Below are 13,995 nucleotides of genomic sequence, written 5' to 3'. Positions count from 1 at the left end.
TGTCAATCAAGATATGGGCAAGAACAGGCTTAATGATTAATCAGATGGGAGTGTGGATGTAGAATATGTATCCATGTAGTAATACTGCTTTCAAACCAATGATGATAAGATGATGTTAGGGGGTAGGACTAGATAAGTCTAACTTCTTCCTACTCCGTTCAAGCATGTACTAGGTATAAGCAAATTGAAAATATATTTGTGGATATGTGTGAAATTATGTGCGTTGACATATTGACTGTTGTTACATGTTTGAAAGAATAAATCAAATCAAATCAAATCAAATCAAATCACATGTAAAGCAACAATGTGCACTTTTAAGCATTTCTGTTTGTTTGTTTAGTCCTTGTGCACATTGTTATGTCATTATTTATTTAATTACTGATTACTAAAATGCCACTGTGCCCGCTTAGAAACATGGCAAAGGTAATTAAGCAATAATGTCCACTTTCCTATGGTTCTAAGGGATTGGCATTACATTTTAATTTCCATTAGACTGTCTGATGGTCATAGAAGGGAGTAGAGATATTTCAGAGCAAATAACAAGCGATGTTAAACAGCTTCTTATGAATGTCAGATGATCTTCTCTGTTCCTTCTCAATATTAAAATGTATTTTTATAAATCTATATATATCTAAAGAAATACTGTATATTTATATATGCAGAATAAATTAGTTTGATAAATTGGTTTGCTCATGCATGTCAGAACTGGCAAAAATTTTCCATTGCACTGAATGTGTTAGTGGGTTAAACTGAGTGCGATAGTGAAGTGTTCACTGCACTGCTTGGCTGGTGGTACTTCCCTGAGGCTCATTATTTACTTAGCACTGTTATCTACGAATGTCCTTAACTTATCTGGGTTTATGGTGGGAGAGAGCTGTGTTACTTTTGTTGTACTAAAGCATTACATCAACAACTGAGGCTCACATGGGCTTTGTCCAGGAAGGCAGCAGGTTTGCAGTAATGGGGAAACATACTGGGCTTGAATTGAAGCTATAAATATAATGAAGAAACAAACACAAAGGGAAAATTTTTCTTGTTATGAAGGATGGCTGAAGCAGAAGTCTTTGGAACTGAGGAGGAATTCATTGATATACTGGAAGAAAAACATTCAGTTTCAATTTCATACACGAGAGGAGCAGAAAAGCCAGAAGATGAGAGTTACTCATTTGTTCGGCCTCTGCTTCAGCACAATCAACAGGACAGCTGTGATGAGAAACACAAAGGAGACAGGCAAACTGTTACAGATGGGGCTGACCAAATGACATCTGTTCCACACGATCTGAGATTGGCTGACAGGGATCAGCCCAGCTGCAGTGGAAGTGTCAGGAGTCTGTGTAGTGACAGCAGTCGACACGAGTGTCCCATCTGCAGCGAGCCGTTTGACTCACACGGCGAGCACCGCATCACCTTACTCAACTGCAACCACACACTATGCCACCACTGTATAGCTGGCATCATGAGGCGGGCCAAGAATCAGAGCCGACTGCAGTGCCCGTTTTGTCGACAGACCACCCCGTTCCCACAGTGGGAGATCAGAATGCTCCAGGAGGAGTCCTATAGTAGTAGCATCTATGAGCCCAGACTGGCCCTTGTCATCAGTCCTGGCCCTGAGCTGCAGGCCAGCCCTGCATCATTGTTATGTTGCTTCACTGTGGAGACACACACACAGAGAAACATATGTGCACGGTGCGTGGACCCTTCCTGCCTCATCAGAGGACTGAGACTGATGCGAGGGCACTCGCTCTGCTTCTCCATCACTGCCCTCCTGCTGGTCTTCCTGGTGCTGCTGGGCTGTTTCCTATACATGGTTGTTCCTGTTACAGTGGTATCCGTACTGCTCAGTAACGGCTAAACTTCTCATTTTGAGAATTTCAGTTATTTGATTTCTGCAAAACAGTGGATTCATTTGAATAACCTGCCTGCTATTTTAATGCTATTACAGGCATTAGATGAAATGTCAAGTTTCAAATGTCATTTGTTCTTCAGTTGTTTTATTAACCTTGTCTTTTATCTTTCATTTCACAAAACCTGATTATTCCAGACACACCTTTGGACACTGAGTCATTTCTGTCTGTGACCTGGACACCGGTCTTCTTTGTTGACATTATAATTGGAAAATTTTCAGTTTGGATTTGGCAAAAGCCAAACTGACTCCTAAAGTGGGTGATGTGCAGGTGCACATGAAAAGAAGTAAATTTTCAATATCACATGTGTGGAAAAAGCCATCTCAGTACCAGGAAGTTTACTATACAGCATCTCTGAAATATTTCTGAAACTGAAAGGATTGAGTATCTTGTCAGTCTGTTGATCTCTGACATTGAAAAGTGCCACAGCCTTGTAGGATCTGGTGCCACAGAAGACTTTAGGTGAAAACTCTTCATAACTTTCTGGCTCTGGTACTGACTCAGCTTGGGTACTCTATGCTGTTATTGTTACGTATTCTTAGCAACAAAAACTCATCTTGATCTCCTTTCATAGCGCACATGAAGGAGACTTGGCTCCACAGTTTAACCCTTTATATTCATCTTATTCATTCAAAGAGAGAGAGATCGCAATGATGACAACAGGAACTGATGCTCCTCTGGACATGTTCCTTTCTTTACTGTTTTGTTGTTGATGCACTTGTAATTTGAAGATTGTTGCTGTGTGATAATAAATATAGACTAGATTTCTATTCAGAAAAACTGTGGTTATGTGTATAATATGTCAGCTGTTGGAAAAATGTTTATCAAGGGACAGTAACATCAAGTGACCCACAGTACAATTATTATACGTTCTGTACTTGCAAAGAGTAAACTGTAGATCTAGAATAGATACCGTATGCATTTTACTGACTGTATTTTGCTGTTGTGTACTTACACCAACTCAGTTCTCATAAGCAGTCAGACTGCAGAGATACAGACATATCTGTTCCAGGAGCCAACGAACAAGCCATGACTGTTAGGTCTGACTGTATGAATGACCCTCAGAGAGACTGCTTCTCTAAGCATTTCCTTCATGGAACCATATTGTGTGTATTGAATGCTCCCTTGCTGCAAGAATAATTAAACCCTTATATTATTCACATAAGTGGCCTCGGTCTGCTTTGTCTATTGTCAATTTAACCCTAACATCAGCCTTTATCAAATGAACAACCAGACAACCAGAGGAGTATGTGTTTGTCAGACTGTATTAGTTATTTTTGAATGGTTGACCTTTTAGCTAGATCTGTCAAAACAGTTTCATCAGCTGGTAGAAACTTGGTGGATCACAGACCGTACACACTCTTCTGTTTGAAGAAGAAAAGTATTGTGGTGTCTTTGTATCCTCTATCCTAACCTGTTTTCCTGAGACTGAATCTTAATCTTCCCTGACTTGTTTGTCTGGCCAGTTTTCTGAAATACAAACTGAAAAATGTATCAGATGTGCATGCTATCCCAAGGCTTTTCAGCCTGCTGGGAATAAAGTTGGAATTTAAAATCCATAAGAGTCTTTGAGCTCTCTGCAGCATGAATACCTCAGCTTGGCATCATGACAAGCAAACACCGAGGGGGTGCCAATATACGGTATATAACTGATGCAAAGACTTTGCACTACATGAGAAACACATCAGACAGAGAAGGGTCCACCTGCAAATGATTCTCTGAGTCACTCTGTTTCCTCTTCAGCTCTGTTCATGTCAACATACTGGTAGAGCATGGTCTGTTCTGCCCCCTGCTTCAATCACATAATGTGGGCTCCAAGTCAAAGCGCAACATGAGGAGATGAAGCCACACAGTTTGCAGACAAACATGCTGCTGTCCTGCTAAAGCACGTAGGAGTTCAGCTGTGACCTGCTCTGTCTGTTCTTTCCTCCCCTTCACTCCAACTTTGTTTTATATAGTTCTTCAACTACAACAAAGTCACTTTGGACTATTTAAAATTATAAAACATGATGTGAAATTACTTCATCTTAATTTGCCTAATTTGTTTTGTCAGAAATACTTAGTCCTAATTAAAATAGGACCACAGGTTGGATCCAGAGGTTAAAGCCTTCTTTGTATTGCCAGTGTAACATTTCATCACTGCATCAAAGGATTTACATTTAAAATTCGATGGAAAAAGTCTGAAAGTCACTCAGATGATTCACTACAGTTCCTCAGGAGAAGTTCATTTAATTGCTAGGACAGTTTAGTAGTTTATACCGTGATTCTGCAGCAGTAAGCAGCATCAATGATAAACACTCACTGGCTTGTGTAGCTTTATGACCAGTATCTTCACTGAGGAAGCTAGCAGAGAAGATTGGTTCTCAGTGTGATTCCTCACCATGGCTTCATCTAAACTAACCTCACAGTCCTTCCAAATGCCCACTGATGTTAAACACCACTGACATGCGTTTAAAGATTAAACTAGAAGAAACTGTGTAGCATGCTGAAACTGCCCTGATTGGATTAGGACTCCTGTTATTTAAATACATTGTCTTTGTCCTCCCTAAAAAAGATCCAACCATGTTAAGGTGATGACATTAGTTTGGTATTAACCTTAACCACGCATACACAGAGACACACAAACCTACCTAGCTCAGCCCTGCAGAGGACTGTGTGGGTGGTGCATGAGTCTGTAGTCCTTTTCTGTGGGCGGACCAAGTGTGAACTCGAGAGTGTGTTAGTGTGTGTACATGTGTGTGTGGATTTGCGTGTATATGTGTGAGTTTTAAAGCATGCAATGATCTCTGTGTGCTCGGCTGCCTGTGCTTATTTTTGTGCATAGTCTCACTGGACTCGTGAGGATTCAGCAGCAAACTTATTATATAATGGCTGCAGAGCAGATAGATGTTTGAGTAGTGGCTGAGTGCGCTAGATGAGAGGCAGAGGAGGGCTTTATAACCTCATTTAATAAAAGGTCTTCACGCTGTCAGGGCCCTGTCATAAGTGGTGAGTTTAATAGGAACTGGCTGTGGCAGTCACGTCGAGGCTGGGCGCGTAATCATTAGGTGCTCTGTTCAACACCATTATTTTTCAGTTATTTTCAGTGGTTTGACGGTGACGTGGACTTTCCTCTTCTTGTCGTTGTGGTTGGCACTTTGGAGGAAGCGCTTCTCAGTTTTAGCTTAATGACTTCAATGACAAAAAATGCCTTTGGAAATGGATCCATTCAGGCTGTACCAAAAAAACAGCCTCACTGTCACTATAATTCAACTCTGTTTCTGACAGGTTTAGTGCTCTTATTTTTCCCCTCTTTAGTGTTGTCTTTAAGGAATTTTTGAGAAACCATTTTCATTATCCCGTTTGCAGTGCTCATAAATGACATTTTGGTTTAAAATTATGAAAAAAACCAAAACATTAAACCACCAGCCAAACTGCTAATGAATGTTGATTTCTTCAGCCTCGTGATTCATTTATCAGCTCATTGCAACACAGAGGCACCACGTGTTGTGTGAATTTATGTTCTGGACCCATTTCCAAAACACCTTGTTCAGTAGTAGGAATTGTTGATAGCTTAAACCCTCCAAGGGCTAAATCCTTTTGGGGACAAATATTATATTTTACTATTAAATGAAATGCTAAACGGCTCTCATAGTATTGCTTTTCATTTTTGCGTGCAGGTCTGTGTTGCTAGAAAAATGCCTGGACGTTTCCTGCTGTGACCAGTAAACTCGCTGTGCAACATTTCCTCCGCGTAAAGTGCGCGCGCCTGTGGACGTGTGCATCTGTGTTGTAAAAATCTTGTTTCCTAGGTAACTAGGAGGCCGAATTTGCTCGTCATGCATGTGGCAGGGGAGTGCTCCCAGCAGCTACTTGAACAATCCAAAGTGCGGGGCCAGAGACCAGACAACATCCACACCACAGTCTAATCTGTCCACAGCAGGCTTGACAGACTCCTGACGGCTGGAGAGACGGAAGGCACTGACGAGCTGCGTGATCAATGGGCTGTCCACAGAGGTCGGTCCACTTTACGCAGAGAAGTACACCACAAATCAGACACCCCCCCCCACCCCGCTTCCAGTTTGTAGGAAAATAACTGGCACCAAGCTCCGTGTCACTGGCTCAACTCTGACCTGAAAGCCGTTAGATTGGAACAAACGCCCTTCCTTCTCCCCATCTGCTCTTGTACATTCATGCCATTGGTGGGGAATCTCTCAAACGTCTGGTTCTCATTTCACACGCATGGCATCGCAGGTATTAACAAAGCCTACATATTAATCCGAACTAATTGTGCATATTATCCATGCCCTACAGGTATGCAACTTAATACTGCAATTGCGCTGCTGTCAGTGTTCTTGCTTTTCATGTCCTATTATGAATAGCATGGTGATCGAGTGTATTCGGAACAAGTAAGCGCATTTATTTTTCATACGATCATCTTCTGCTTCTCAGCAGCAGCAGCAACACGCCAACAAGCAAAACCCAGAGTGGGGAGGTGATACGGCGGGAGCGCGCAGTAGAACACTGCGGCGCGCATGCACAGCTGTCAGCACCAAGGACAGCAGCCGCTCAGCCCGGAGCGACCAGCAACGCATCGGTGTGACCAGCATGCACAGAGCGCACGAAGCAGCGGCCGGATGGGCTGATACACACCCCGGAGAGGAACCTAAGGTTTAACTCTTTGTTCAAGACCGCAAGGAGGTTTGAGCAAATCTGCAAAGGAGAGCAAAGAAAGGTGGACAATGCGGTTTGGATGTTGCAGGTTGACAATTTTCCAGTAATATGACCGTGCACATTCCTGCGCTTTGCACATAAATCCACCTATTTTATCAACAATTTTCTTCCTCTTTGTGGCCCCCCTCAATCGTTCGCCTACAACGCCCACCTGGATCGTGTCTGCAGTTGTGCATTCAGCTGGCTGAGCCGTGCTGTTGTCCAGAAGCTGGTCTAGCCGACCCGCCACCAGGGAGAAAAGCGACCGGGCTGCACTGTGCTGTTTGGTGGTCCACACGATGCGGTTGTTCTTGCTGGTGGTGCTCTTCTCGTGCTCCTGCGCGCGGGCCGGCTGCGAGCCCAAGATTGTGAACATCGGGGCCGTCCTGAGCCAGAAGAGATATGAGCAGGTCTTCAAAGATGCCGTGACCCAGGCCAACCAGGTCTACGGTAGAGACAAATTCAAGCTGACCGCAATCTCCGTAACGCATAAACCCAACGCCATTCAGATGGCCCTCTCCGTCTGCGAGGACCTCATCTCCAGCCAGGTATAGCCTAATTTATTGCCACCTCTGCATTGGCGATAAATCTAACACGTCTCGTTATTCTCTGATAGCCCATAGGTCAAGTTACATATCCAAGCACACTTTGACTTGACTGTTAAAACGGTTTGTATTAGACTCTGCGTCAGGGTGTTTCGGAGGAGCAGCAGTGTTGCCATAGAAAGTTGGTGCTTTCAGGAAACACATGTCATAATCAGATACATTTTGTCACTGAAGGATCACTGAGTACAAGACCAAATTGTTGTCTATAACTAGATCATCATCAGGCTGAATCCATACTGGACAGGTATCTGTCTCTCACACTAGCAGACTGACTGTCCATTTAGCCTGAGTACAAAGGTATAGACACTAAAACAAAGCAGTCAGTACATTATTACAAATTTGTTATTTATCCAGTTTGGCATCCACTCTACACTGTTACACAAAATCCACAAATCAGTCCATTCTGTACAGTGAACACCCCATAGACCCATCTGTTTTACAGACATCCAAAAATAGGCTTTGGTGTGAGGCGTATCTGCGATGACAGGACTGGACTGCACATTTCAGGACACACAGCTGCAGATGTACTGAACTGAGAAGGGGCCGTTGTGGATTGAAAATGTGCAATATGTCATTTACAGTAAATGTAACTTCAAGGTGTGTGTGACGCATGATGACATTTTGGTGTGAGGAGGCTGACACAGATGGAGCAGTTTCTGCGTGGTGGCCCTCAGGCGTGCATCACTCAGCTGTGTTACATGATGCAATGGTGACATGAAAAATTCTTATGCTACACTAAGATTCCCATTTAAAAGTGTCTAAATGCAGATTTTTGAGGAAAGGCGTTTCCATATAGACAAGCCTAAAGATGCATAATATATATGTGCTGCCTACAGTATCAGATAAACAAAAGATATTTCATAAGTAATGCATGTGAGTGTGTATGTGCCTTTGAGAGTTGTTAAAACACTGAAATGCACATACTCATGTATGTTATTTACTTATGTGGTGCTCCTCATGGCTTTTAAAAATCACCAGCATTATGTCACAGCATGTTGAGGCGTGAAGTCTCTGTCTCTCTCTCGCCTCTTTCTCCCACACACATCATTAAGATTCATGGGGGAAAAAAAACACCCACAGCTTTTGTGCTGCTTTCATGTCCTTGGTCCTTTGCTTAGTGGATTGACTCTAACTGATAAAAGCTTGTAGAATAATACTGTCACATCTAGTCTCCTGTTCACCCAAAGCATGAGCATGCAATCCACCCATTGGGCTGTACAGATTACAGTCCTCTACATACACACACACTTCTTGCAAATGAGACAAAACCACATCTCATTTAGACAGAAGGTCTGTGGAAGGTTTAATCAGATGAGACTGGCTGTAGGCGATAACAGCCACTGAGAAGGAAAGTCTGTGGCAGATGGGGGAGTAGATGCCTGGGAGCAGTCCTTGGAAGCTAGACCTCACTTTTGACCCAACCATACGGGCTGCTCAGATCCAATAATCCACGCCTGCACAACCATGCCAGCTTTATTCCTCTTCCTTCACATCTCCGGGGTATTTTTCAGCACTGAGTGTTGTGACGAGGACACAGAAGTCGTTTTTTAAACTAGAGCACTCAGCCAGAATCTGTTGCTTAATGCACAAGATAAAACTAAACCAAACAACCACAAATTCATGTCTTCCAGCCCACACAGTGAAGACATTTTGAACAAGGGAACAAAATTCTTCACTCTTCTATTTTGTTGTTGCAGATGCAGTTTTCCCTGACTATAATATATATAGGCTTTCAAGGTTCAAGATATTTTTTTTTACTTGTTATACAACATTTTATGGCAGTAGTTACAAATAACTAAGTAAACACAAGTTTACTTATCCTGAGGTAGAAAACTTGATGTTTCCATTAACGCTGATTTACAAACCATGCAAAACAGGCAAACTGCCAAGATCCTTTTAATGTGTTTGTGATTATTTGATAAACTGTAAGCATATACTGAAATGGAAAAGGCTCTGAGGTGTGACCCCTGCATCTGTACTTGATTCTGAAACTCAGATGTCATGTCTTACACAGTGCACATTCTGGAACATTTATTCTGCTTATAACCCAAAAGCAATGGAGAACACGTGGGGGTCAACACGCCCACATCTCCCTTCTTCCCCAGGTCCCCATAGAAAGCTGATCAGTATTAACTGATGAAACTTTGATGTTGTAAAATGAACTTTTACAATATAAGTAGATGGAGTTTTTTTTTTCCCTGCTAGCAAACCTAATAGAATCTTAAGTGCAATCTCCTGTTATTGTATCCTACAAGAAATGTACTGTATCTATGCAGTCAGGAAGTGTTGCATATAGGAAGGCCAGTGGACTTGACACAACTCTTCATGCTGTTGTATATGATTTGTGTATGAAGTATTAGTGTTTAATATGTTATGTTTGTTGTATGTGGCACACTTTGTTGCTTATTATCTGCAAAAGTATATTTAAAAGAAGAAAGAAAATCTTGCAGCATGTCTAAAACAGATGCCTTTAAATGCTTATCAGAGTAAGACACTGCATCTTTCTGCCAGTGTCAGAATGACAAAGTGTTATTCTTCTCTCTCTGCAGGTCTATGCTATCCTGGTGAGTCACCCACCACAGTCCAATGACCACCTCACTCCAACACCTGTCTCCTACACAGCAGGCTTCTACCGCATCCCTGTGGTGGGGCTCACCACACGCATGTCCATCTATTCCGACAAGGTGAGCAGCAGATGAGAGATGCGGAGAGAAATAGAGGAAAACAAGAAGAGCGAGAGAGTGTGGAGCTCCTCTGGAGCGGATTCAGAAATTTTTTCTAAATTAAACGTCTCATTACTGTCCATTATGAAAGCTATCTTTAAATGGGTTTCCAGCTGAAAATTGAAAAAACATCATTAACAATGCCTCTGACCTGAATAATGTTTTATGAAGCACAAGCCACTAACATGAAAATGCACTGACATTAATAAAATGCTAAGGACGTACCACTATTTAAGTGACATCTCTCCTAATCTTGCAAATAAAAAGAAATCAGCATTACATTCACATATTAAAGGGAGCCTGAGTGATCTGTGCCTAGATTTTTATCTGTCTTTTAAACATGCATTTAGTCCTCGCATTCTGGACCACCTCGCTGCAAAGTTTTCTGCTGCTTTCCAGTTTTTGCTCCATCTCTCAGGCACTTATTTATCATTCAGCATTTTAATGAGCACAGACTTTCTGTTTTGAGTGTCTGTGGAAATTCACTCATCTCTAACTTTGCCATTATTTCTTACAGGAATTCTGTGCACTTTTAGCTACCCACCGCTCTAATCTCATCTCAAACAGTGAATCATAACATTTAGATTGATACTATCAGTAGTATCGTCACACCAGCATTTGTCCACTTTTTATGTTGTCAGTGATGAGTCATTCAGTAAATATTAAGTCCTTCGTTTCCTGCTTTGTGCTCCTTAGAGTATCCACCTGTCCTTCCTGCGGACAGTCCCTCCCTACTCCCACCAGGCGCATGTGTGGTTCGACCTAATGCGTGAGTTCAGCTGGAACCACATCATCCTGATCGTGAGTGATGACCATGAGGGGCGGGCTGCTCAAAAGAGGCTCGAGACCCTCTTGGAGGAAAGAGAGACAAAGGTGAGACGCTCCGCCTCACAGAGCCCTCAGTGTGTGAGCATGAGTGTTCAAGTGTGTATGGTTTTTAAACCTCAAAGGTCTTTTATGTATGTAACTGTCTCCTTTTCTGTTGTGTGGCCACATCTTTTTCTCACCATTGCGTAAACACTGGTTAACATTCCTAGAGCCATCAACAGCATCTAATGTGGTCTAATCTGACAAAAGTTTGTATGTTTATTTGCTCATCTTCACGTTGCTTTTCTCCATAGTCCAAATTATCCCGTATCTATCCACATTGGGAGCCAAATAGTGGACTTTAACGTGGGGCTTTGCAAACCATCACAGACTGAAATGTTGTTTTATTTGGGCCCTGGTGTACAGAAGGTGGTTCTTTTAGCTCAGTGCATGATGAAGGCAGGCTGCTTTATTGTACACAGAGGCATTGTGTTTATTGCACCTTGCTAGGTCGTGTTCATACGGTAGATGTTTTTGCCTGTTAGCGTACTGCTGATGCATCCATTTTGAGTGTAGCTCTGAGCTGTGTATGTGCTTCAGTGAAATGCTGATCTTCTTTGAGCCCAAGCAGACTTGAGACTGTGATGACAGGTGCCCTTTAGGAACAAAGAGAGAGAGTTGAAAAGAACAACTTCTGTCTATTTCATCAATTAAATAAGATGAAATTACCTTGGGATATGTTTTTCTTTTTACTCTGTCATGCTTGAACCTCTCTGGGGCTTTTTGCTGTAATTGTGCAGCAGAATGAAATGAGTCCTGATTCAGAGATGTAATTACAGCAGAAGCTGAAGAGACACTGAATATGACTCAAACCTGAGGAAATTTGGAGAAAGCAGTGACAGTTAAAATGAAAGCTGCTTAAATTAAATAACCAGGATTGGTATTGATCAACAGAAAAAAAAACATTTCAGACACCGGAATTTATCACACTGAACTGTGCGACTGTATCCATGCAGCTTAAACACTGATAGTCAGATCAATTATTAGTGACTCATATCCTGCAGCAGAGAGCTAAAATGTTTGTGTAAGCCTCAGCAAGCTTCTTTTATGTTTGCATAATTTGAGTTTGGATCTCAAAATGAAGTCATCTGTGAGTCCCATTCAGCGCCATAATGCTGACGGGAGTTGCTGCACCCCTCACTGAGTTTCCAGTAATGCATGCATTTAGTTATGACTGCAGAGCCAGTTCAAACAGCTTTTGGACTCTGAGCATATAGCTGTTTTTGTGAGTTATTTTACACATTTACTTACTCTCTTGAAAGATTTACTCTTCAGAAATGAACTGACTTGGTTCTTGGAGCCACAAACAGGGTAGAAAAGTCATAGAGTATTGAGAGACAGACTAACACATTAATGGTTTTGATTTTTACAAAGAATGTGTTCATAATACGAAAATGTAGCACAATCCTAGCCTTATCTTTGGAACAATGTTATTCCTATGGAAGTTAAACATAGAAAGTACATTTAAAATGGGAACATAACCATAACAGACACTTACTATTGTTGTTAAAGCACAGTGTCTGGATCACGATGTAAATAAGCCATATGACTTTAGTGTGTAATTCTAGATAGTGCTATATGTCAAAATAAACCAAATGAAACTACATAAATATAAAAATCTGGTGTGCACCCTCCAAAATGTCAGCTGTGGGGACATTTGGGGATAAACATAACATAAATAACAGCAAGAAAATTGTCAGAGGAACCAGATTTTTTATTTAAGTACTTCCTGATGCCTAAGCTGCAACAAATAGCTACTTTCACCTGTGGTCTGACATCCCGTGTGTCACCACACCAGCAGAATACTGAAAATTGTTCCATCTCTGTCATTGTAGGTTTGTTTGGATGATGGCGTCAGCTAAACAGCCAAACTGTAAATGCTGCAACATCTTTAACTGTCGTAGGTGATGGTAGTGTGGATGTGGCAGGTTGCAGTTTTGGCACATCATGCTCTAATTTAAAAAGAGAGGTGCTAATGTTGCTGATCACATTGTTATGCTGCATAAACTTGCTAAATGTACGTGTTATTTTCAGCTTCACAGCACATCATTAGAGAGGTCACAGTCACAGGGGAGCACTGTCATCACCAGCAAAGAGGCTCTGGACATAGTGACTTTAGTATGACTGGAAATGTGACCGACACAACATGAAATATTAATGCCTGAGGAACGCGAGAGGATACAAAAATAGTGCACTCAGAAAAACTCTTGGGGCGGACAAAGCTGCATTGCTTCAATAATATTGCTATAGATCAGATTATTATGTAGTGTAGATGTGACATTTCTCTTTTTATGCTACAGTTCTGAATAGTAACTGAGTATTTACCTTACAGTGGTATATTGACTAGACTGAACTGTGATTATAAGATTTTTGGTAGTTTTCTAAACTTAAAAAAAAGAGCTCCTCACTCAGTGGGATATTTGTTTCTAAAGCAGTTTCATACAATTTCACGCTGATCTTACATCTCTTAAAATATCATTATATATTTCTGGCATAAGGCCATCCCTGGTAGGCTAGTGGTTAAGGCGCAGCGCTCTCGCCACTGCGGCGAATCAGGGCTGCGTCAGGAAGGTCATCCGGCGTAAAACACGTGCCAAATGTCAACATGCGAGTCGTCAGTGTGACGATTCGCTGTGGCGACCCCTAAATGCGAAAAGCCAAAAGTGACTTTCTATATATTTCTGGAATAAGAATTATAAGATCACTGACAATTTGTTAAAGTGTTACCATTTTGCTTGAGATTTGATAAAATAACTGTTTATGTCATGAATATCATTCAGGATTTAACAGTTACTTATCAATATGTAAAGTCACAAATGTTCAAATTAACATGACTAACACAAAGATCACAATAACATGAATTCTCATGTCTTAAAAGCTATTAGTTAATGTGAATGGAAGAGTTTCTGGATGGTATTTGCTGTCTTTGTGAAGAGAGGGAGTCAGGTGCAGAATGCACTGAGGTGTGAGCTGTGAAGCCAGGCAGCTGTGCATAAAACCCTGTGAAGAAGAAAGATGATGCATGTTCCTGCAAAATGGCTCCCTGTGTCAGGCAGGGCCACGGATGCATTAGGAGTATCTGATGTGTTGCCGCCAATCAGACTCGCTGCCGGTTTTTCCCAGTTGTCACTTAACATCACTGCAAAAAAAAATCCCCCAGTGGCCCAAAAAGAATGTTTCCCATAGGCCACCATTATATATATA

General features: G+C 41.7%; 1 protein-coding gene across 9 annotated transcripts in view; it reads left to right on the top strand.

The window, feature by feature from the left end:
- The first annotated feature begins 6,202 nt into the window (after positions 1–6,202).
- grin1a (glutamate receptor, ionotropic, N-methyl D-aspartate 1a) overlaps positions 6,203–13,995 on the top strand; it is a 31,148-nt gene continuing 23,355 nt past the window's right edge. For 3 of the 9 annotated variants that reach the window (XM_020601029.1, XM_020601032.1, XM_020601031.1), the window contains exons 1-3: positions 6,205–7,144; positions 9,751–9,885; positions 10,621–10,797. In XM_020601029.1, the coding sequence (XP_020456685.1) occupies positions 6,896–7,144; positions 9,751–9,885; positions 10,621–10,797 (561 nt within the window). In that variant the 5' untranslated portion in view covers positions 6,205–6,895. Of the gene's footprint in view, positions 7,145–9,750; positions 9,886–10,620; positions 10,798–13,995 lie in introns of all 9 variants that reach the window. The other 6 variants (XM_020601026.1, XM_020601025.1, XM_020601028.1 and 3 more) reach the window with 4 other exon arrangements.

Source organism: Monopterus albus, unplaced genomic scaffold, assembly GCF_001952655.1.
Source record: "Monopterus albus unplaced genomic scaffold, M_albus_1.0 scaffold50.1, whole genome shotgun sequence".
NCBI classification, from domain to species: Eukaryota; Metazoa; Chordata; class Actinopteri; order Synbranchiformes; family Synbranchidae; genus Monopterus; species Monopterus albus.
Note: the sequence above shows the minus strand (reverse complement) of the source record. Positions and strands in the feature narration are given on the sequence as shown.